We start from the raw sequence: 25,854 nt of genomic DNA on the forward strand, positions 1-25,854 counted from the left end.
TCCTACCCACCTCGTTTTGGGGCCCAGTAATGACGCTCGTGGTTCATCAAGGTAGGCAGAAGTTTTAGGCCAGCTTTGACTGGCTATGCCGAGTCCCAGCGACTGATGTTACTGACTTGGTGTCCTTCCTGCCTGTACTCACCAGATCTAATCTGGTAGGGCTTCAGAAATGAAAGCCAGGACGCTGGACACTGGCTGAAGGACAGACGACACCACTAGACCCATCAAAACCCAGGAGTGGATAAATACAAGAAGTCATGGATTTATACAGATTTATTTACTTCTAGAAATAAGGCACGTTCCACATTTTACTGCTCTAAAGCGTTTTTTTTTTTTTGTCTTTTTTTTTTAACCAGAGTTGCCAATACAAATTTAGCCTTCAGATACAGGAATCCCCACAACCAATCCTGCAGAAACTACATCCAAAGAAAACAAAATGGGTGTTGGGGGGGAGAGGGGCATTAAAATACTCTCATCAAAAAATGGTTGGATTGAATTGGAGTTTTAACACATGACTGCCGAGGTCAGTGTTTTGCTTTGTAGAATGGGAGATTGAAAGGAAAGTCCTTGTCGCTTCCACTTCTGTGCAGTTAGCATTTGCTGTCAGCCTATTACCCTCAAAAGCTTCTTAAAGGCCCCAGGGGAACACACCTTAAATGGGAAGCCAAGGATTTACTGATTGTCCAGTTAATATTTTAGCATTTTAATAGCCCAAATTATTGGTCCTGTTATGATAGTAAAACCCAATAGCCCAAATTAATAGGGCAAAGCCACAAGGATACAGTAAAAACTGTTACGCAGGAGAAACCCTCCCTGATGCCTCCCCCCGCCTTTGGCTGGGCTCGAGCTCGTGCTTCCATGTCCCTCTGGGCCCCGCGGGCACCTGCTCCTGTCCTCCTGGAGCCGGGCTGGGGCTCGGAGCAGCGTCAGCACCCGAGGTCTGCCGGGGCTCTTGCCTCTCTCAGCCAGGAGGCACCTGATGTTGGTGTTGACGCTTCCGCCCTGCTGGGCGCGGGGGCCGCTGGGTTTATTTTGTGTACCTTTTCACGTGGTCCGCCTGCACTGCTGCTCTTTGTCCGTTCCCGGTTATTCAGTTTTTCTGTTCTCTTTGTTGCCCTGAAGCGGTTTCCCTGACCTGCTGCAGTTCAGTGGCCTGGGGCTGCACTTGGCCACACCACCTTCCGCTGGGGAGCCAAAACAGCCGAGTGCCCCTGGGGTATCGATGCGGTATCGCTCTAAACTAAAGCAAGCCATAGTTACCCGACGGCCAGCCAGCTGCTGGCACGGCTCAACAAGCTGAAGTCAGCCCAGGTCCAGACAAGCCCTGAGCCTGCGCTCGGGCTGGCACAGAGCCTGGGGCCTTTCAGTGCTTATAAATGACATTTCCTGGGCTACTGCCTGCTCAAAAACGTTGTGACGAACCTCCCCAGCCCCGGGCTGAGGGCTGCAGCCCTGGCAGGGGCTGCGGCTGCCGTGGGTTGGTTAGGTGAACGGGGAGCTCTGGGGGAACAGAGGTGGCTGGGGAGGAACATGTGCTTCGGTGTTACCGAGATGGAGGTCCGTGGTGTTCTGGTTTGAAAAGGCCTCGTACTTAGCAGGGATGCGGAGGAGGGCAGTGGTCTAGAGAACAGCCCTGTCCCTGGACAGGGGAGAACCAGAAATAGCAGATTTCCAGATGTCTCTGTCTTTCAGCCTGCTCTTTTGTGCCATAACGTGTATGTTTTAACTAAGGGCGAGGGTCTCAAAAGGCTTTGAGAGCGTAGCTACTTATCATTTACAAATGACAAACTGCCTGTTGTTTTCCGGTGGGCTTGGTAGGGGCTAAGGTATAGCAAAAATATCTGTAAAGTCCACCTTTGCTTTAAACAGATGCATTTCTATTTGCAGGGGTAAGAATTATTTCACTTATTGGCATAGCTGGACAGTTACCTATTTCTTTCTGTTACCAAGGTACTTGTAACTCTCTTGCACTGTTTATCTAAAGTTGAAATATGTTCTTTGAATCCTTGTATAAATAAAAAGGCTGGAGACTTAAATCTGTATTCACAGGGCAGTTTTATTCCTTCTCCATTTAAGTTGGGTTTGGGGTTTTCTTTCTTTTTCCTTGTTAAGAGACAGATAAAGGCCAGGTCAGGCGTCCTGAGGAATGAAAGCTTGCTTTCAGCCGCTGGGTTTGTAACGGGCTGATGTTGGCGCGCCAGGTCTGCCGGCATTCGACCCCGCGTAATCTGGAGGAACAACCACTGGGGCTGCGTGGATGTGGTGTCTGTGGAAACACGGTGGAACCTGACTCGAGTCATCGAAGCAAGCATGCTGAACGGTCTCTTCCTCATAGAGATGCACAAAAAGTCACGACAGCGCAAGGAATCAGAACTACCCTTGGTATTCAGCATTATGGAGTGTTGTGCTAATTGTTTAATTGGTAGGGTTAACAGCAAGCGAAGCCCGTCGCACTGATGTGGATGTTCAGTCTCGAGCAAGTGCCTGAGACTGAACTGGTGCCGCAGAAAGGTTTGCGCTTCAGCTCTGCCCTGTCCAATTCCAGAAGTGAGTGAATGCAGGAGGCCAGGTAATGCGTCAAAAGCAGCTCACAAAGTGGCTGAGAGACTTGGTAACCAGAAACTACTAAAACTGTATCTGCCTGTAAGCAAATACCACTTAAATTTAATAAATTGAGTGATACCCCTGAGTGAGGAGGTATTTCTTTCTTTAGTTTCATGTCCTGCAGTTACAGCTATTTAGGCGCCACATGCACACATTTATATACGTACAAGTGAGTGTAGAAATGTTGGGCTTCTCCTAGGTGGAGTTGTTTGCAGACCAGCCACCTCTTTGCCGCCTCTGTGTGATCTTAAGTAGCGGCCGCTTACAGCTCTGTGTGTGTATTAAAGCTGTTTGGAAACAATTCTGTTGGTTTGTAAAGCCGCTGAACGCCCTATGTTTGCAAATTGTGACAGCGGTGGGCGTGATGCAAGCTCAGCTCTGCTCCTGCTTCCCTGCTGCCACACACAGCCCTGCTTCCCCAGGAAGGAGAGGCTTCAGGGACCCTCACAGCAGCCCTGCCTTGTGAGGAGGGGACGCCGGGCTCCTGTGCTCGTGTTAGGGGCCGTCTCCCTGGGCCCCAGAGCCGTCGTCTCTCTGGTTACTGCCACAGGTGACAGCAGCTGTGGGGTGGGTCAGCTTCCCCTCCCTCCGTGACGGGACAGAAGCGCATCCTCGCCCCTCATGGCTGAGTCCTTGCTGGCTGGCGCTGTGTTTCACACAGGTCCTATTAGCCTGTGCCCTGCTGCTGTGGCAGTCCAGGTTCATCTTTGTGCCAACAGCAGATATCGGTCACCGGCTCCTTTTTGCGTCATGCCCAGAAAGAAAAGCGTTCAAGAAGCTCGGCCACACGCTTGCTCTGCGAGGAAGCGGCTGGTACCCGCGTCCAGCCCTGCAGCACCGCCTGGCACCGGCTGATGCGGTGTTTCCCTGGCTGGGTCCTTGGCCCCATCCCCTCCCAGCCTTCGTAGCTTGAACGCGTGTCCTCACACTCATGCGTAGGATACTCTCTGCCCTGGCAACACACCAGCAATTCTACTGAAGTCCAGCAAGATTAGCGCTACCGTATCTAGCTAGCCTAGTAAATCATTTTCTGAGTATTCGAAAGACGCTTTGGTTGTAGGTGAGGGGCTACTAGATGATCTGGAGGTGATCAGATCAATATTGCATCATTGCACCGATAGTGCATCAGTGCTGGCCCCAGCGGCAGCCTTCCTGTGAGGAAGACGGGGGTTTAGCTTCTTGCAAGAAGCTGCTACAGGGACTGGACAAATCCAATTGTTTCAGAAACGATCTGTGGGCTCCGAAATGGCTTTTAACTGCTGAAACGCGACTCCCAGGATCCAGCAGGCACTAGGACCTGCCTGAAGCCTTTATGCCTGTGACTGTTACAAGGGGATAAATATAGCGCAGCCCAGCGCAGCCGTACACGTTGCTGGGGGAAGCACCCTGCGCCTGACAGCCCCGCGTCCCCCCACACTGGGGCTGCCCCGCAGCTTGAGTGCCTCACGGAGGAGGCGACCTAGGAGCTCTGCAGCGGGGTGGTGGTGCCGGCCACGCCGCGCCCTTGGCTGCCGATGCTCCAGCTCTGCCAGGTCACTGCCTCGCTGCTCATCAGCAACGCCAGGGCAGCCTGCGACGAGGACCTGCTCCTGCGCGAGGGAGTCACCTTCTGCGTTAATGTCACCAGGCAGCAGCCGTTCCCTGGCCTCCGGCAGGTGCGGGGCATACGCGTCCCCGTGTTCGATGATCCGGCTGAAGACCTGTACCGGTATTTTGAACAGTGCGGTGACGCTATAGACGAGGCGGTAAAGAGCGGTGGGAAGTGCTTAGTTTACTGCAAAAATGGCCGCAGCCGCTCAGCCGCCGTTTGCACAGCTTACCTGATGAGACACCGAAAGCTCCCGCTCAAGGACGCCTTTGAGGTATTGTACTTACCCCTGATTGATAGTTAGACATCGTTTGGGTAAAGAATGTTTATTATGAGTAATGGTGATTTCTCATAGAGCTATTTTGGTGCTCTCAGCAGTTATACAGATATTCAACACCTGAATAAAAATTCCACTGTAAGTTTTTTGACCCCCAACTTGAACAAATAATCTTTTGATGTGAGCTTTCTGTGATTAGATATAATTACACATGCAAATAGGCTTTAAAGCACTGGTAACAAATATGCAAAAAGTTGGTTGTTTTTGTGAACATTTCCCTCTTTTGCTGAGTCAGGATACGTAAGTGAAGACAGACTTAAAGCAAGTGAGATGGATGCGAGTGTGTGCAGAAGTTGTTTTGCAAGATCAGCTCGTATCACCTGTGTGATAGCTGGGCACAACAAAGAAACATCATCTGCTAGGCCTGCTACCTCGCTGGGGACTAGCTCGCTACGAGGAACAGCAGCGCAGCCTGACTAGGAAGCCCAGCCGCTACACGTGACTTATGCCCTACGGTCTTGTAGTCTGCACCCATCTGGTCGGTGCCTCCCTGGAGTTCCTAATGCAGAGAACGTTTTGCTCAGTACTGAACAGAGGCGTGCAGACACGTGAGCAAGTTTCACGATACTTTAAACATGAGCGGTATCACCACCCTTTGTGAGAGACATCCACATTTCCAGCAAGTTCAACAGCTCATTTTCATGTCTTGCCCATGAAGCCATTCCGTAACAGGGACTATGTGCCAAGAGGGCTTAGCAAGCACAGAGTGAGGTCAGCTCACCAAAATATCTGTTCATTATTCCATAGCCAAATCAAAACCAAAGTAAAGTAAAACAACATCTTAAAAGTCTAAGAGGAAAAAAAAAAAATCCATTTCCATGATCCCTGCCCTTGCTTCTACACTGTCTCTCCTTTTCCCTAGACTGTGAAGACTGCCAGACCGGTAGCAGAACCCAATGCAGGATTTTGGTCTCAGCTGCAGAGATATGAAGAAGATTTGCTGAGCAAAGGACTTAAAAATAGCAGCATGTGAAGATGTTTTAGAGAGTGTTAAGTGGCTTGCTACAGATTTTAAAAAAAAAAAAAAAAATCACTTCATATATCAATGATAGATAAAAAGCCTTACTCCCCAAACTGAGTTGATGGTTCATTAAATTCACGCAGAGCATTACCGCTGAAGGGGCGGGGGGAAGGGGCAGATAAGCAGGGAGAAACAGCAGAAACAAAATTATTGGAAGGACTGTAAACAAACCAGGCATGGCATCTTGGGCATTTATTTTCCCCTGAATGACACTGAATACAATAATGTATTGAACAAATGAGTTGCTACACAGGGATTTTTACTCTTGGTTTTTAATTAAACTTCTCAGTGATGTCACTAGAAGACCTGACACCAGTCCAAGGAAGGTCTGAATTTGTCACTCCCCTACTGGATCATAATTCACGTTCACGAGCTGATACTACCTTTGGTAGGAAACCAACACTGGAACTGCTTAGCTGCTGCCTGAGCTCTGCATTTTCCTTATGTTCAGCTAGACCAAAATACCAACACAGAATTACCTAAAAATCCAGAGGACAGAACATGCAGACGACGGTAAGGAGTTCAGCTCCCACCGTACACGTTAAGTGCCTTTTCGGCTTTTGAAATTATTCTCCAAAATACCAAAGGGATGATTTTTAAAAGAATAGTTGATAGTGGAGGGAAAAAAGATGACATGGGCAACGTAGAAGTAATCCTCATGCCTTTTAGCGCTCCTTACTAAGACTAGCAAGATCTACCAGTGCCCAGTCCATGCCTTAACATGTCAGTTCACAAGTCAGCTGTATCTGTATGCAAGCAACATGGCTAGATCGTTTCTGCTAAGACCGCTTGCAGGTCGCCCTGTGCAATATCTACTGGGATGTCGAAGAAGATGCACGAAGCTTCTAACTAACTCAGACTACAGTTATGTTCATCATAGGATATTAAAAGTAGAGAGAAACACCAAGGTATTTTGTCAAACTATTAACACATTTGTAATTTAAAAGGGCCAAGTTATGAAACCTGTGATCCTGCAGTGTGTAATTCCATTGCACGTTGCTCAAAGCATCAATACAAAGTAGAGTGAGCTCATCTAAGTGCTTACACAAGGCAAACATAGCGCCCAGCCATGGAGTAGTTCAAGGCAGAAATTCTGATGATGGAACAATGTCGGAGAATAAAAACCACTGGGGAATTGCACGACTTTTAGACAATTCATACGCAGTAGAAGTTCCCAATGTTAAAGATTGCTCTAAGTTGAAATATGGTTATTTTAAAAGCTGAAAACATAGAAATAGAAATAAAAAAAGTGGGGCGCTCATCTCCTTTGTTATAAAAAGGCATTTTTGCACCAGATATTTTCTCCACTCCCAGCCGTGTTTGGGTCATTCTGTATCATCTATCTTTGCTGTCTGCATTACAACCAATTTGTTGCACATCTGTAGATTTGGAGGTGCTAGGGAATTTTTTTGTAGTTTTTATAAATCTTAACTATCATACATAACATGAATGTCAGTATAACATGGGGCTTCAAGCCCACAGCATATAGACGATACCCATACTAATGGCCAAGATACCACTCATCAAAAAAATCTGTTTGTCAGGCTGTGGAATAAAGTTTATTTCCTGTCACAAGCTAAAGCTGCTAAACAAAAGTAGGAAGCTAAACCTTAGGAAAACACAACACATTTCTAACTGAGAGGCATACTAACTTGCAGTCAGCTACAGCTATCAGTTCCGCATTTTTGAGTCAGCTGAAATAGAAACAGTCCCTCTTGATTGTCAGGCTACTCCACACTCTGTGGTTAAATTTTACCAGGCTGCTCAGCACGCAGAAAACCTCCATGCCACAGGATTTCACATCACAGCATTTTCTCTAGAAACCTATTTACATTTGAAAACCGTTCCCAGAAACCCACTCCTATGTACATTGAAAACCATACCTCCTCCTTGTACTGCTCCAAATTAAAGATGAAAGATAGCAACTTGGAACCGGAACCCTGGAAGTAGTTCACTTCTTTATTTGAGTTCATAACCTACTAACATTACAAGTGGTGTAAAAGTTAAGTTTAGACATACTCCTTGTTGCTTATGACTGTCTCAGAGTTTTTGGTGTAAATGCGCTGCTGAGGAGCTGCCTGGCCCGCTGAATATGCGTATTTGTTGCAACTGTAAATTAAGAAAAGAAAAAAAAAAGATGATACAAAATAATAGTTATTACACACAGATCCAGAGTTTCAGACACTTAGAAAGTTAATCATTTAGGTCTGTATCCAGCCCACCGACAGCACGTAATCCACAAAGGTGCAGAAATTAGAGGCCTGTTCTCACCAGTCTTGTAGTTAAGGGGAAGGAGCAGAGCTCTTTGATAGGCAGCACAGCCCTCTCTCTAAGATAGAGACCACACTCTGGTCTCTATCTTAGCAACACACTCTGGATTCCTAACTCAAGTGTGCTCCTCCTCAAGGCGTTTTAGTCAAGTCCCTAAAGCAGAAGAGAACCTAGACCCTAATGCCTTTCTGCAAGCTGCATTTTTTAATACAGGAATGAAGGTGATGAGAAAGGATAGCAGAAGTATCTTCAGCCAACCTCTTCAGCTGCCATTCGTCACGTTCAACTTTTATTTCATACATCAGTTTTACCTGATTTTTCAAGACATTTCAGGATATTTGGGACTTTGTATCACAGTATGGTGAGCGAGATCTAAAGTCCAATGTGGCTGATGAAATATTACCATAAAACTTAAATGGCTTCAGATTAGGCTACGGAGTTTCAGAGGATCATTGTAACTTATTAGGTGTTTTGACATAACTTTCCTAAGATTAAATGCAGCAGCAGTGAGTATGCTTCTTCCTTCATGTCATCAGCCTCTCAAGCTTAGCTAGTACAGCCTCCAAGCCATTTGGGTTCTGGGTAGACATGGACCTCTGCTATGGCTGACAATTTAAGTATAATGGTTATGTATAATAATTAATTATATATATTTTCTGTATGTGTGAATAATTTAAGAATGAAAAAAAAAAATCCAGGCAAGGTTAAACATCGAGGCCAGACATCCCAACTTTTCTGATTTGATGTGCAACAAGACATTTCCATAAGGCACAAGAAAAAAGTCATATGCGTCTGATGACCAATTGGCTGTGCTTTGGGAGAGAAAGGCCATTACACTTTCTGCAAAGTAAATGGCATCTGAATACTTCAGTAGTAGTGAGTCTTGCAGAAAAACTTGATTATAATTAATAAACTATATTCGTTAATTAACTTTTCTTTTGGCAATAGATAGTCTGCTCTTTCACTGCCTGTTTTCATCATCTAAACCTCAGAACCATCAGCAGTACCCAGAATTACCAAATAATAGTTATAGGTGTGACCACTGATGTCAAAGTATCAGCGAGTACATTATGTGAGAGGCACAAGTATTTGGTACAGCATCCCCCGCAATCACAAGTCTGTGACATGCCAGAGCAGTGAATTAATAGGTACAATTTCCTGTTTGTACATTATATGGCTGCAGATTTATACCAGGGGGTGAGGGGGAGAGAGTAGGATACAGACAGAAAATGGTATATAATTGGCAGCTACTATTTCACCTGACAAATCCAAGCTTACCTGTAATCCTGGGTTTGCTTCCCTTTGCACGAACAGGTCAGAAAGATCCCACCAAGTGTATAAAGAACAGATCCAGCCCAGCCTAAGTACAGAGCATCTCCTAGTTCATACCTGAAACATAAAAGATTTTATGGAAACAGCAGATACCAGGATCAGGAAGCCTTTATTTCAGACTGAGCCATAAGATGCTCAAACCATGCAACCAAACAAATTCTAGTCTGTGTAGAGATCAGCTAACGGAAAGGTGCTTCAGCAGAGGAGAAAAGATCTGGCTTTGTGTCTGTTCAGTAAAACTTACATGTATATGTTAGGGCATGACAATGTCAGTATGACAATACTGACAGTACAGAAAGTACTAAGCAACATAAAGATAAGTAGCAATAAATACTTACATGCATTTAATAAACTGTCGATAAGAAATTATAATAATATAACTTCTGTGCAGTCCAGAACACTTGTTTTGCCTTTGCATTGGCTGTGCCACTGAAGTCAATCAGTTTTCTATGGCCACAACACTAGACCGCCTACAAGTAGCTATTTGTATAGGGTTCGTTTTCAAACTTACATATCCTAAAGAATATCCAGCACTCTCTGTGGTTCTGTGGCTGAAATACATTTATGAATAGGCCAAGTCTCCCTGCTCGGAAAAGAATAGCTTTTACTGCACAAAGCTACACTCTTCAGGAACCCCCCCTTGACCAGTCCAAGAAATTCACTGATAATTAATTTGACCCAAAGCCTAGACACAACTGAGCCTGAGAAGTCTGGCAGGAGTTTCACACAAAGAGGCAAACAATTTTTTATATTCGGACAAAGGCTACATCCACAATACGGCTGTACCTCTGTGCTGTAACTAATATAAGATCCAAATAAGTGTCATAGACTGCGCAGAAGGTATGCTGAAACCAGATGCATGTCTTTTCTTTCCACTTGTTAACACAAACTCATTATTTAAAACTGTAGCAGTTTCTGACTTCAGAATTAATTGCTAACAGGAAGGTTTCAGAGGTCTACACAGGTTCACTGCTCTCCCTGTTTTTATCGCACATCGGAGCTGCAAGGTCTGCACTATTTTAGGTGCTTTCCAAACACAGAACAAGGAGACAAACATCTCAAAAACACAGGAGTGCAAGTTGCTGGAGGAATACTAAGGAACATTCAGAGAGCATTGCGCAGCACATGCAATCGTCTCTGCTCACTAGTCACCCATAGAGAGGAATGCTGTAGATATCACACCAAAAGAAAGTATATAGGAGGGACCTCCAGGAGAACTTAGGCTGCCTTCACAGCTGTATGAGAAATTCCTCTAAGAATTAGTAGAGGTTAGCTTTACTAATTTGCTGAAGACAGGCCAAAAAAAGTGCAGGCTGCAAAAACAGACTTTCCAGTCTTGAAGAGTGAAGATCAATACTGGCCTGCAATTGAATTTAAACCTGTCTCTCAGAGTCCAAGGAGCACAAACTCCCTCAAGAGCATGTCTGTCTTTACCAATGATCAAAGTTAATTCACCAAGACCTGCTCAGTGAATCAATAGTCTTAAACATGAAGTTTAGATATTAAAAAAAAAATATTTCTTTAACTACTGAATGCAAACAATCTGGTAACTGATTAACATGCATTGATGTTGAAGCCCCAAAGCTATACCAGATAACTATAAAACTCGCTAACTATCCCACTAACTGAAATTCCTTATCAACAGTAGTTTTGGCCCTCTAACGTATTTATTACCTTTCATATGATTCTCTCACAGGGATATAAAACAACAAAAAAGTATTCACAAGTGCAATGTCTTTGTGCTTGTTTCAAAACACAAGGAAAACTGACAAACAGCCAAAGCAACTGCTTGAAGTACTTTGAGTCCTAACAAAGCACTTCGCCTCTGCCTTCCCTGCACTGATTCTTAGGAAGAAACTTACAAAACACTTCAAAATATGATCCTAGCAACAGAAGATTTATAGTTTACTGATCTAAAAAATATATACTTGGTAGAGGTACTGGCAAATTATAAATGCCCCCTTGCCTCCAAGCCAGCTCTCCACAGACAACATACTGTGTTTCCCCTCTCCCTTTTTCCCCCTCTCTGGAGGAGAGGCCTGGTCACCTCCACCCTTTTTCCTCATTGCTAAATCTATTGACCTAGATAAGGTGCCATTAAGCAGGCATTTGGGTTTGAAGACTGTTGCTTTTATATCAGACAAGAATGAGGCTTTTATACCTCGAAACTCGTTTGTGCGTAAGTGTACGAGCTGACAGTCCCACAAACGTTGCCTCATTTTAAGGCAAGTAAATGTTGAGCTGTTACTATATAGTGAAAAATGTTTTTTTACTTCTTTAAGACAAGCAGCATACTTCAATGACATTTCTCAGCTATCTGCAGGTCACCAGTACGCAGTTCAAACTGGTTTCTATATGGTCTTTTCATTTGCTTGTACATCTGAGGCATTGTATTCCAGCCATAGCTAGAATTTTGTACCTCTTTTGGTCTAAATGCCAAAGAAAATTTTATGTCAAAGACTTTTACCTTTTCTTCTTCATAGCATTGTGATATGCACTTCTTAACTGAGTCGCACAAGAAAATGTAAACACAGTACAGAAAGCCCTTGGATGTGGGGTTGATATTCCCTACACATTCACTAAACCTTCCAGAAGAGAACTCCCCTCCCTCTCCACCAACATCTCTGAGGTGAAGAGATTCCCTGAAGACAGATTTTGATTCCTACAGGAGTGGATAGCAGGATCCATCCAGGTTCTGAAACTCTGGAGCAGCTGAGGTTACTGCAGCTGTCTGTAACACATGATGGCTGGCGTTTGGTATGACAGATATATTAACTTACTTGGTTCCAGCATACAACGGGTCAAAAAACTGAGCAGTAATCATCGCAGCATACCAAGAAACAGCCACCATGGAGCAGAGACCTACCAGAAACAGTTCAAAAAGCACACAGGTGAATGACAAATAGTGGTAACAACTTTAAACCAAGAACAAGTATTAAACTAATTTAGTCCAGCTGTGAAGGCAACACAAAGTATTGATAACATTCTCATTTTAGCCTCGATATTACCTCCTAAAATAAAGAGAAATCCTCCCGTGACAGCAAACTTCATTTTTCCATCTTCATCGCTCAACCCAACGTTTGTGCACTTCAAACCAAGCAGCGAGAGTACTGTAGCTATGAATCCCAAAAGGATGGAAGTAATCATTAAGGCACGGCATGCCTGGATATGAACTGAGTAAGACAGAAAAAGAGAAAACAAATCAAGATCTACACAGAAATCAAACTGATCTTGTGCTGAAAAAATAAAAGTGATTAGAGGGAGTGACAAAATTAACAGGAGAAGTGAAGAATGAATCTTGTCCAACTTTTTTATTTGGCTCAGCTAAGCATCAAAACCATAGAGCGTTTAGCCTCAGATTTCAGAGTTGAACTACGCTTCCACTCTATAAGCTCAGTAAATCCCCTTGGGGTTTTAGTAAACCCTGAAAAATTACAGCAAGCCATTCATAGCTTATAACTTTAAGTCCTGTGAAAATGCATCATGGTATACATGGTCATTTACAGGAGCAGAAATAAGTCTCTTACTCACAAGTTCTGGTGACTTCCTTACACCTGTACAGCTGAGCACACAGGACACCTCTGAACTCCGGGTCCTAGCCAAGGTGTGCAGGGCTCTGGCACTACAGAGGAATCGGAAAAATGTCCTGGCTTTGCTACTCCCAGTGAGAGATGGGAAAGAAAGTGCTGGAGTTAGCAATGCACTTTAAACTCTGAGTCGGGGACAAGCGGATCCAAGAGCTGCAGCACTCCTCTCCTCCCTAAGAATTCCCTCCTCCCTAACCCTCCCCTGCGGAGAGGTTACAGCTGATGTGGGCACATTAGAGAATTTGGTATGCTGACGATTCTGCATCGCTTAAGCTCCCGGTCTTCACCTTTAGGTGACTGCACAAAAACTGGGCCCAGATTGTTAACCAGCCTAAGAAGGAAGGTCAGACAGAGACTTTTAAGCTCCTTTAAAATGGCACCCTGAATTTGGCAGGTTCCAGGCCAAATGGCACTTTGGCATCTTTGTTATGAGATAAACACACCAAGTGTCACCAATCCAGCAGGTCTTGGCTGCTAACTTTGTTGGACTTAATGATCTTAAAGGTCTTTTCCAACCTAAATGATTCTATGATTCTAACCACACATCAAAAGGGCCTCAATGGGACTACATCTGGACAGTTGCATCGTTGGGGCCAGCATTCAAGCTCGTACTCCCTGATCACCTCCACGTCCTCTGTGGTAACCTGCTCTCCAGCTTTGTAGTGGAGAGAGCCCGTAACTCTCCAGACAACAAAAAATCAGGCACAGAAACAGGAGGCAAAGTGATAGATTCACACTCAGATTCAGTGGGCTGTAGAGCTTTATGTGGCTTAAGAGTATTGGTCCTGCAAGCCTGAGAGTTATCAAAGACAGTAATAAGCAGTCATGAGATAAATGCACAGAATTAAATTATAACATCATTTGAGGAATTAATGTTTTGTTAAGCACTAGTTTTAAAATTCTGGGGGAAAAAAATACAGAAAGTAATAAAAGTGAAAAGACTCCTCAACGTACCATTAACAGTTCAAGGTTTGTGCTTGCAGAAGATACAGTTAGGACAACCACTCAGCTGCAATGCTGCTTTCTAGTTTGGGATCTTACACCATGGCAGCAGGAACTACCCATAGCAGGGATCCAACAACTTACATTTCAGGTCTTTGGGACTGCTGCAGTATTAGATGGGACTCCCCGTATCTCTCCAGGACGCACAAGTGTACCCTTAGCCTAACTGCTTTCAAGCTAATGGCTGTATTATTTCAACAGAAGAGATTTCATATCATATCCTCTTTGGACCACACTGTGATAACCTCAGCAGCCTTAACTGAGGAGCTTACTTCACGGTTCAGAAAGCTCAATTTTTTGTTGTCTTTATCTTAAAAATGAGCTTACTGAACAAGGTACGAAGTCAGTTAACTTTATCAATCAATACAAATTTTAAGAAATTATCCCAAAATCCTGTCATTGGAAGAAACACCTATGGAACCTTAAAAAGAAGGGGGAAAAAAGAGTTTAAAAAGCATTTGGCAGCTACCTAATTGCTTTATATCAAATGTTTGATCTAGTTGTGACTGGATAGATAGTGCCATCTCTACATAGTTGCCAGTCATGGTTTCAATCTGTCTCATGCAATATTGCTTTTTAAAAGGTCCTCACTTCAAACATTTGTGATTTGGGCTAATGGCTTGCTGTATTCAAAAGCTTTAAATCTGTTTAAAAGAACCAGTTCTGATATTTCCCATGCACAAAACAAAAACCAGAGGTAGACCACATAGCTCAGCTGCCAATAAGGAAACTTTCACAGAAAACCTTTATGGTCCCTCTGATGAGAGGTAAACAAGGGCACTTTTGTATTTTCTCCTCCCTCCTCCCCCAGTCCCTGGCGTCTTCGCTGCAGCGGTTTCAGCTAAGTTTCTAAACAGATATTTGAAACACACCTAAACTGGCCATGATAATTTTTAGTCTTCCTTGGCTCATACCTGCAAGTGCTACAGACATTTCTTGGAAGTCCTGCTGTTTGCTCAGCCCTCGTTGCTACCAGCCCCACTTTCTCCCTCTTTCCTGGTTTGCCCAACTGTCTTCCTAACTTTTTCAACAATTCAGTGTCTTCTAACTTGTTTCTTTTTCAGTTCTCCTTTCTAAAACCTTTTTTTCTTTACAATTCGTCAAGCTGCTTTTCCTTTCCCCTTCCTCCACCTATGCCCCTCAAATATACTGCCATCTTCTCAACAGCATAACTGATCTCCTCTTCAACAGATCAAATTCGATCTTCACAAATTCACTTTCAGAGCCTGGCCTATTCACTTACTTTCTCTCTGGCCCCATTTTTTTACTGCCTGCTGACTCCATGTTGCTATCTGCAGTTCTCCAGGAGCCTTGCTGTTGCTTGCCTTCCTTTCTCTTTCGCTTTAGCACATCCATTCCTGATGCTCTTTTCTGCACCATACCCCCCCCCATTTCTTTAAAACCCACTTTTTTCTCAGCAGCTCCAAGATGCTGACCTGATGCAGCCCCATTGCCCACACCTGCACACATGGGAGCTCAGAGGTAACACCACGTGTAAATACATCAATGACAAGATGCTGCCTAGAGTCACTGGCAGTGAATTATGAAGCAACCCTTGAACTGGTTTATACATAAACCAGATGTGCACTCACATAAGCACTCTGCAGAGGATAATGTCCGATGGACATGATCCTGCTATTGCTGAGTCTAAGAAATTTAAACAGGGTGATGTTCCACTTAATATACACATTCATTTTAAAAGCAATTGTTAGATAACACTGAAAGATGAACAGAACAGATTATTCCCTAAATACTGGACACAGACGGTTTCAGAGAATCACTATGCTAGTGTCAGAGCTGGTCAACAACATCAGTTTAATTCAGACTGAGAAAGTGAATTTAATACCTCATTCCCGCTATATTACACATTCTTCAGATTAGGAATATCCTCCTACCTATTTTGTTTAGCCACCTCCAAGTGTAGATTCAAGGCATCTTTATTCTGGGATAAGTACCTACATACTGAATTATTCAATATTAATAAAAACTAGTTTTACTGAGTATAAACACGCTTACTACCCACAGAATATTGCCTTCGTTCTGAAGACTGATACAGAGTACAGGAGCCAGCAGATCTAGATTTCCCGATATTTAGAACCACATCTAACAAGACATTAGTTAACAAGTCCTGGCAAGTATATTAATTTATAACATATACTCATTGTATAACATACTCAGAATAAAATACGTTATAATATGTGTAACATATACTCATTGTATTTCTTGCATTATCTGTGATTTTCAGTCTCAACACACAAAACACACTACCACTTCTTAGCTATAAATACTATTTCTTACCTATCACATGAAAAAAGCCCAGCTATGGTACCTTGGCTGTTAAGTATTGCAAAAGAAGGTCTATCCAATAATTCCAAATAAACATGGAACCATCATAAAATGTGTTAAAAAATGTCTCCTACTAATTCCTCCCACAAGTTGCTAGAAAAGAGATTACACCATATTTAAAATGCCTATTAAAATAAATGTTTGATCAAGCAACTTCATTTGCCTTATTTTATAGCCTTTCCTAATGTGCTTGACACATTCTGCTGCTCAAGAGATTTTTATTACTTCAACCCACAAAGTCTTTCTTGGCCGGTTATTTTCCAGTACTACCAGATTACCAAAACAAAAGCTTTACTACTTTTTTCCAACAAATTTTTACACAATATAAACAAGACTGTGCAAAGTCACATACCAGGCAGTGCAAGCAGAGAGTCAAATTCTCTGCAGTTGGATACTCCAGTGCTGTCTTCTGCACAGCTCCTCCACAGGTTTTCAAACAACGTAGATGTTGTGATCACACTACCATGTACAGTGGAGACTTTCCAGTAATTATTCGGCAAAGTAGCTCCAATAATTGCCCACCCACCCAAGCACAAAAGAAAACCAACAATTTCTAATGCAGCACTCATGCTTCTGAGTAGTAACAGTTAAATATCCCTATAATTAGATTACAATCAAGTGAAGCCTTTCAGAAGCCTCCTTGCTGTTTTATCTCTGGGTTTCACTCCAAAATGAAACTACCTTTGCTCTTTGCTCAACCCCAGAGATAAGGCTTACAGTACATGACAACAAGTAATGGGAGCAGTTCATGATAAAGATATTAACATTTTAAAAAAAGGACAATATTAATTCTTTTTCTAATGAGAAGCGACAAAATGAGCCTATTCTTAGTCTCAGCGTAGAAAGTCCAGTCAGTATTCCTGATACAAAATATCTTTTAAGAATGATAATATTGGCAAATATTTTATTTCTGTCCCTCCTCTGAAGTCAACTAGGGTTTACGCGAGATTAAAACTGTTTGTAATTTTACTATTGATCTCAAATCAAAAAACTGTGTTATTTTTTGATAACTTAAGCATAAAAAAGCTTGAGAACAGGAACTTTACTCTGTTACTAGAAAACTTAGCATGTTTTTTGGAGTTATGGTCATAAGTAATCCATAGCAACTATACTGCCACATTCAGTCTTAAAAATAGTCCCACTTACACTGGGATACAATTGTAATAATGTATGTTTCACAGAAATGAAATGTAAGGGAATAAATGAGCCAGTGTGACAGACCTATCTCAAAAGGAGTAAAATGATGAAGGAAAACAGCTATATGAAAAATAATACATATCAGCTGTTTGCATCTGCCAGAATATCTTAGCATTAATAAAAATGTATTATAGGTAAAGTAGAAGTATGTTAAACTTGGTTTACTTGCTTCTGCTCTTGACTAGACAAAATCATAGACTCAGTTCACATCACCCACTAATGTTAATACCTTACACTGCTTGCGTATCCCAAGCAGGGTTAACCATCTCTTGCAGTGATAACCTGCTCTTATCTCCAGGAAATGGAGTCAGAGTTTCTTCATAAAATAATCCCGCTATGACTCAACGTGGTAACAGATTCACGAGTCACAACTTGCCCATAAGAGACATCTGGGTTTTTTTTTTTTTTTCAAAATTCACTGGTCACTTTGAGCTGATGCCGTAGGTTGGTAGGCTCAGCTGCAGAAGGATACTACAATGCCACCACGACATTTTTGCTCCCTTGGCAGCCAAGAGGATCATTGCCATTGAGTTAAATAAGAACAGATTTGGCAGCACAGCCAGCATGATCCTGTGCAGCTCTGTACTTGCAACCTTTTAAAGAAACTAGGTGGTGTGTGGTAAGAATTGATCTTCTCGGGTGACTTTTACAGAATTCCCTTCTTCTATTACGTGACTGCAATTTGAAAAAGCATGGCATAGTAAAATGAACACTCTGTAACAGTATACTGGAGTACCTGCATTCCATTAAAAGCCTTTCAAAGAGTTTCAAATTAATTTATCCATACACAGGTGCTTCCCCAGGTGACCTCAGTGATCATTTCTGCTGACAGCACTGTCAAAGTCGAGTTTAGTTGGGACCTTGAATCAAGCGTCCCCAGATTTTATACTGCTGCCAAGGATAAAAAAGTTTTTAAGAATTTCATTTTTAAAAAATACCTTCCTAATTAAGAAAGCTATTTCAGCAGACAGTCATAAAGCACACATATAAGCAGAAAAGATTAAACTGCAGATCTGGAATGCATGAGTTTTTCCTATGGCACCAGGCATTTTAATCATTCCCTTAAGGAAATCACACTTCAGGGGTGTTGAAGAACATAGGGTTATTCTTCACTACATTTCATAAACTATGGTTTGGTAAGTGATGGACGCAACAGCAAATGCTGCTCTGCAGGAGGCTCTGCATCAGCAGAGTAAAGGAGTTGGCGTTGATAGCTTCACATCCACACCATCCACAATGTGGGAGTTTTCCTTCAGACTTACTCTAACCTGGTTGGGTGAACTGAACCACCCATCAGTGGCAGGAAGTCAGGGGGTGCATGCCTGGAGGAGGTTTCCCTGCTTTGCTTCATCCACTAGGAAACCAATTTGTGCACTGCAAGACCACTCTGCAATGAAAACTAAATACAGTAAATGGGAATAATTGGGGGAAAAAATCACTACAAAAGTGCACTCCTGATGTAAGTAAAATGCTAACATTGACATGCCAAGATGTGACCACATATGACCATAGCAATATATGACCATAGAGAGAAATTGCTCCTAACCTCTGATATTCTCAGAACAGAGCATGTTTGCAAGTAATATGTTTGAGGGAGGGTTTACAGTCAGAAAGAGTATTTTTTAAAATCAGATCAGCCAATACACTGGAGAAAAAAATACTGAAAATATTAACCCCCTAAATGCTTTATCAACATGAGCTGTACCTTTTTGATCACCTCTGTAGATTTAAGAGCCAGGAATGCTGACTGAGCACTGTAGGAAGAGAAACAGCCCTGTGACAGACAGCAATTAGTCTCCAGGCAGCCGCATGACATTCCCGTCAGTATGTATGAGGAACCCCACGCTGATTTTAGGGGACACACAGGTCTTTGAACAGGTGACAATGATCCACCGAGCCCTGCCAGCAAGGGGTCCTCTATTCCAATTATGGGGGCCACAGGAAGGGAGGGAAGAGAAGCCCCCAGGAAGTGACTGCTTCAGTTTGTCATGAACTCTTCTGTTCCTGGAGAACATTTTCTTTCCATGTTGGGTGCAATGAAACTGCATTTAAAAAGAAGGCGGATGTCCCACACTGACTCTGCTTGTCTCTGTAACAGGGCTGAAACATTTGTTTCCCCCTGTCACACAAGGCAAGGCAGAACTGCAACACCATCATAAGTACCCATGCCATCTTGCTACCACATACAAGAACTGAAGGAGTGTTGGCCCCATCTCATCACCCTAGTTTCCAGAAATCATAGCTAAGTTTATAGATGAAACTTAGGCACCCTGGTATCTACATAAAGGAAGTCTTGGACTGGAGCATTCTGATACTGGGTACCAGAATGGTATGAAAAGCTGGCATTGTCTCTGATATAACAAGAGGAGTTTTTAAAATCCTTGGAAGGATATGATTAGCCTTCTTTTGAGCCTACAAATTCTGGTGTCATTACAGGATGCTGATACTTATTCTTAAACTGACACCATCATTATGAAAGCAGATGAGGCCACTGAAGTCAGGGCCCTGAGGAAGAACCACAAATACGCTGAATCTTGAGAGTTAACTCCTGGGAGTTAAACTCTCATGTTTCAGAGATCTGCCTTACAGTTAGGCAGCTCTGATTTCAGTGGAGTCCATGTCTGTGTCAAGAAAAGCAAGCGTTCATAGTCTGTGAGACATGGTATTTGTAAGTTTTGAGCACTGCATATTAGGAATAAATCAGCTGGAAAGAGTCCAGACAAACAGCAATGACAGTAATCAGGGATCTATAAAGCAGGGACAGCTTGAAGAAATGATTCCATTATATAACTCATAAAGTGACTGCACAATATTGAAAGTTGTAAAAGAATAAATGCAAAGTTCTGTTTAAGACAGAAAGCTTAGCAAAATGCTAGTTTTCAAAGGCTATACTGCTACTGTTCCTACACTTGCTTTTCGGAGGAAAGAACTTAAATGTTGGTCCTTCCTAGTCCTTTACCATAAAAAGGTATTTACAGAAAGATATTGTAAAAATCTGGAATAATCCAAACAAATAATTTTCAGTCCCTACAAAGACAATTCTTCTCTTTCCGTTTGCAGATAGAATACCCTGCTAGCACAGTCTACCTCAGCAAACAAAAGCATCAGTTGCATAGATGTATTTTAAGCTGGCAAACTCTGAGGCATTCCAGAACAAATACACAGATTTAGCACAAAGTATCAAACAAGTTCTGAAATATCTATGAAGCCCTGTCTCACACAAACAAGCACCAGCACTCATTGACCTATGATCTGCTTGTAGTTAAGAACTCAGCCGAATAAAAAGATCCTATTTCTTCCAAAACAAACAAACAAAATCTTAGACTCATTGTGTATCACCCATACATGTATGCCAACACAACAGAGATGGCAATAAAGCCATAGCAGTTACTGAGCGGAATTGCAGGGTGAAGCATACGGGTTCCACTGGGGCCCTGTAACCTGTTTACAAGTACTACAGAACAAATCCTGTCCGTAACAGACACTCTGTGACAACCACAGTATATGCTGTCCAACCCCGCTAACAAGCTGTCCAGAAAGAAAGAATAAAATTACATCCTTGGATTTTATCTACACATGCCATGTGCACTTACTTTCTGAATTCAACATGTAGAGAAATTTCTTGCACTGTATTGATCCAAAAGCAGTCACTGCACAGTCCATCCAAAGACCTTCAGAAATCCAGTCTGCAGTAACCAGCACTGTTGCAGTGTCTGAAACTTTCCATCTGTTAGACATGGTACTAACAAGTAAAATGGTGAATCCTGCTAAAGCCAACAACAATGCACAAATTTGTAGAGAAGACGCCGCCATTCTTCTGACAGAAGTTGTTTTCAAAGAAGCCTCCTGAAATTTCTGATAAACCTGTTGAAACAGTTTATACACATATAGTATATGGAGTTACCTTTACACAAGCCTGACCTTTATGAAAACATCAAAAAGATGCCTACATAGAAAATAATTTGTCACATAAGGGAATTGTAGAACTGGAATTTAAATCTCATTAAATAACTGGAATACTTAAAATATTCTATGACATCTGAGTATTTGCTTAGGAACACTTTTATTACTGTACAGGCTTACCACAAAAAATACCAACAGAGCAAAACCAGAGGACCCCACTGAGGAATTCTCTGATTTGAATTTGCCATGTTTTATCTGTTCTTTATTTATGTGGTAACTCAAAATTCTTTTAAAATTAAAACTGTCAAATGCTTTAATAAATTATTAATCTCCCAATTACAATGCCTATCAATACAAATTTAAAACAAAATAAATTTATATACTCACGTTTACGGTATGTTTCTAACCTGTTTCATCTACCTTCCTGTTAGACACTAGTGTCAGCACTTTGTGAAGACCAGTTTGATCAAACAAGGGAAAGTTTTGTACTCTTTAGGACCTTTCCCCCCATTCTAAAAATCAAGGACTTGGGGCCAAAGCTCTGCCCAACTGTTGCACAAAGGCTCAGGCATGGCTTTTTGCTACAGCGAAGTTTCAGGGAAATGGATGACTCAAGAAAATTACAAAAAAATCATGTAAATTAGTACCAAAGATGCTCAGATTAACCTGGCAACCACTGGCATATAATTTGCTTTGCCAGTGCCACTGAGCTGCCCATGCACCATCAGACTCCAAAGCAATATAGAAAAATATTATTACAATTTTCACAATGATTGTTTTACCTGAAACTTTTGTTGCACTTGTTGCCAAGACACTGTTTTCATGGAAGGATACCTGTGTTCATAGAAGACAGGCAAGCAACTGAAGACAGGATTTGGTTTAGGATGTACCCTACACTGTGAAGGAATATGCAAGTTCTCTGCAAGAAAAGAAAGGAGAGGAAAGAGGAAAGGAAAGGAGAGAAGAGGGAGGAGAGAGGAGAGAGGAGAGAGGAGAGGGCAAAGAAAAAGAAAAGGGCAAAGAAAAAGAAAAGGGCAAAGAAAAAGAAAAAGGAAAAGAAAAAGAAAAAGGAAAAGGAAAAGAAAAAGAAAAAGGAAAAGGAAAAGAAAAAGGAAAAGAAAAAGGAAAAGAAAAAGGAAAAGAAAAAGGAAAAGAAAAAGGAAAAAGCCCCCTCCCATAATTATTCATTTTAAATTACTTCAACACTTGGAATTTGCACAAGGAAAGGAGGATTAAGTTTATTCCACTCTTAAAAATATGTACATTCCACTATAAAAGTTTTGTCTCACATTGAGGAGGGAGCATTTGTCTGAAGTGATTGTGTAACCTCTTCAAAACACACATAACTCAACAGAGAATATCTGAAATAAATGATAAATTTGAATTAAGCAACAAACTCAACAAGACTTCACACCATAAAAGCAGGCCAATAACCCAAATTAATGTTTTGCCTATTACATAAGTATGACCTGTGCAATCACAATTCATTCCTGGCAGTAAGGAAAAGAAGATAAAACTATATGCTCTGCACTATCACTATGGGTAGGACATATGTCAAAGCTGTAAACACAAAATTCTCATTAAAATACAATAATTTAACATACCGTAGGTTTCAAAGTGAGGAAGCTTGGAAACTAGATTTCACAAATACAGAGTAACAACCTTCCTCCACCCTGACCCAAATTCCACCATGTCATGGCAGGACTACAAACACAACTGTAAGCGTCCTTCTCCCACCCTTAAAATGACTGTCCTGTATTAATGCACCTGTAGAAGTGATGATACAACATCTATGAGCTCCTCGCTATGGGCAAGTATTCCTCAGTGGAAAGGTGCACATGTGGTCTGAATCTAGATGGCGACATTTCAATTCAATACACAGGGAGATGTAAAGTGGCAAGAAGAATAAACTTTGATAGCATGGTGTATGATGGACCAACTGAAAGGTGGTTTATTTTCCAGATCTTCTTAAGACAAGCATGCAAAGAAAACCTTTACTACTCAGAAAGCAAAGCACAAAGCGCTGGTATTTGAATCCTTATGGGCCAGGGAGTAGGTCTGGTGTCTCAGTGAGGACTGGGAGCCCGGTGATGGGTCACATAACAATAGGCCACAGAAGGCAGGAGTAGGGACCCCTCCAGCCTCTCCCAAAATGCACATCTCCCAGAGGTAAAACAAGGGCCAGTGAAAAAAAAAAGGGTGTGTGTGCTTGTTTGTTTAACCAGATCCATTTTCTTTATATTCTTTGTATTTCCCTGGCAGCATGTAAGCTCTGCAATAAGCACAGACACTGGTCCAGTGGATCTCATTAACAAACAAAACTGTGATTTCAGACATGCCCAGAGGCAGGACAGCCCTCCCTGGCTCCTGGCCAAAGGAGATCTCGAAGAACAGTTGGCTCTGCAACCACTTTGCTGCTGTTGTTCCTCCTCTCTTTGTCTTCCTCTGCCCCAAGGAACCACTCTGGCTCATCACCTCCTGACCCTGCTGCTACCACACAAAACCCATGGGACAGTCCAGACAATACCTTATTCCCTCTGGGCCACCAGTCATGCACAAGACCGCAGTTCCCATGCAATGGTGGTGCTGATTTTGTACCACTCTTGTAGTTTTAACAATAAAAGCAATGCCACCAAAACGCGTTGCTTTAACAGGGTAAGAGTTCACTACCAGAAACCATTTGCAAAAGCAAAGCTTTCAGAAGCAAACAGCTTGTTACTTCAACAGACATCATCAGATCCATCCTCCTCTTTCAACCTGTACCATGTACACCCTACCCTTCAGGATTTGATTGTACTAGCTGCCATACACTGTCACTGTTTATAGGTTTGAGATGATGGCACAACTAACAGCAAATATGATTTGCAACTGTGCAAAGGAGAATGACCATAAACCAAAATCAAGTAAATACATAAAGCCCAGATCATCATCCCTCACAAATTGCACACATAGGCTATGCACAACTAAGAGCTGTCAGGTGATGAAAACAAGCCCCGGGGGAGAAAGAGATCACCTGAACATTAAAAACAGCACAGCCAAAATGTACAAGGCTTGCACACAGGACAGGAAGGGTTAACAAAGAAAAACATTTAAGTCACTTAAACAAACAAATCACTCCTGATAAGGTCTCTGGAAGCAAAACCAAGTGGTAACAGTGTCTAAACTGGAAAGTTAAAAAACTCTTTTACTTCTTTTTCATTTTGTTACATAGAAAAACAGAGACGGAGCATTGATTACGCCACTGGTTTCACTTATGCATGCATATATATGCTTTTAACACCAGCAATATACAGCTTTGAACCTGCTAATCGTTTCTTAGTTCAAGCAAATTCTGAGGCTGACCCATGGCCACCAGTGCAATCAGAAAGAGATAAAATACAGGTTCAAATACAGTACTAAACCACTTAGAGCAGTCTCCCACCACAAGCTTACAGAGGTTTCCTCAGGTCAGGGTCTGGCCTTGAGTTGAGATGGCAAACTCTTTCACGCCTTAATAAAAAAAAAAAAAACCCCACCCCCCAACCCCCCCCCCCCACACACACACACACAAACGGAGGAACCATGTTAATTCATTTCCTCTCCACTTCCAAATGATTTCACTTTGTAACTGTGTTCCTGAAGTCGCTCTAACTTACTAAGCATCTAATAGGGGGGTACAGCCGCTTGAAACTACAATATACAGATCATTCTCATCTTGCTATTAGCTTTCCCTTCACACAGTGAACTACAGAATAATTTGGGTTGGAAGGGGCCACATTGACACCAACCTCCCACTAAAGCACAGCTTCAATGTTGGGTCCCATTGCCCAAGCCTGGTCCAGTCACAACAGAGTGGCCTCCAGGGCTGGAGATGGCCCAACCCCTCTCCCGTGGAGCGCGTTCCTCACACCCACACTGAACTTTCCCTGCTGCAACACATGGTTGCTGCCTCTCATCCTCTCCATGCACCTCTGAGATAAACCACTGTTTATTCAGCTGCTTGATTTTGGCAGCTCTCTGGAGACCCAGGCACAACTGGCACGTAGGCTGCTTGGCTGTCCCATTAGTAGCTCCACCAAAGCACAGATAACCAGAAAGACGCATGCAGCTTCTTGAAACTTACCAACTACAAGTTATTTTCAAAGCAAACACACCTGTTTTCTTTTTCCATTTCATTTCAGGAGGGTGTTTACAGTGCCGGCTGGGTGGGGACTGCTCTGCCAGTGCGATGCCACCCGGTCACACCGCGGGCATGAAGATCGCAGCACAGCGCCAGAGGCTGGGAGCCCCGGCCAAGTACCACGGGGACTGCAGAACACCTAGGGGCACCAGACCCAGGTGAAGGAGAGCATGGCGCAGAGGCTTGAGAGGAGGCTGTGGGGCAAGAGCAGCTGCCTGGCGCCTGGTCGGCCACCAGCAGCCCTTTAGTGGAGTGCCCCGACGGTGAGGAAAGGTGGTGAGGCATGGTGAGGTGATGTGGAGCCACTTGGTGGAGGAAGGCAAGGCTGAGGCAGCAGCCTGGCTCCTGGGCTGCTGCAGGCTGAGCTCTAGGCTAGGAGGAGACAGACTCTCTCTATTCCAGAAAGCTTCTAGAGGAAAGAACGCATTAAAACCGTGGAAGCCCCTAAGTACATGGAGCCAGCCCTGCTGGCCAAGGGGGCCCGGGAGGCAAAGGAGCTGCCACACT

The 25,854-nt window shown here is 42.8% G+C and overlaps 2 protein-coding genes across 2 annotated transcripts; one reads left to right on the forward strand and one right to left on the reverse strand.

The window, feature by feature from the left end:
• Nucleotides 1-4,118: 4,118 nt before the first annotated feature.
• On the forward strand, nucleotides 4,119-5,502 carry DUSP28 (dual specificity phosphatase 28). Its single transcript, XM_009649112.1, has 2 exons — nucleotides 4,119-4,466; nucleotides 5,392-5,502. Exons 1-2 carry the CDS (start codon nucleotides 4,119-4,121, stop codon nucleotides 5,500-5,502), a joined length of 459 nt encoding a protein of 152 aa, XP_009647407.1.
• A 1,912-nt stretch (nucleotides 5,503-7,414) lies between these two features.
• On the reverse strand, nucleotides 7,415-25,846 carry LOC104135492 (claudin-19). Its single transcript, XM_009649152.2, has 6 exons — nucleotides 25,322-25,846; nucleotides 20,879-21,149; nucleotides 12,162-12,326; nucleotides 11,934-12,015; nucleotides 9,100-9,210; nucleotides 7,415-7,659 (listed from the first exon to the last, which is right to left on the reverse strand). Exons 2-6 carry the CDS (start codon nucleotides 21,096-21,098, stop codon nucleotides 7,560-7,562), a joined length of 678 nt encoding a protein of 225 aa, XP_009647447.1. The 5' UTR covers nucleotides 21,099-21,149; nucleotides 25,322-25,846; the 3' UTR covers nucleotides 7,415-7,559.
• Between the last annotated feature and the right edge of the window lie 8 nt (nucleotides 25,847-25,854).

Source organism: Egretta garzetta, unplaced genomic scaffold, assembly GCF_000687185.1.
Source record: "Egretta garzetta isolate BGI_Z169 unplaced genomic scaffold, ASM68718v1 scaffold161, whole genome shotgun sequence".
Taxonomy (NCBI): domain Eukaryota; kingdom Metazoa; phylum Chordata; class Aves; order Pelecaniformes; family Ardeidae; genus Egretta; species Egretta garzetta.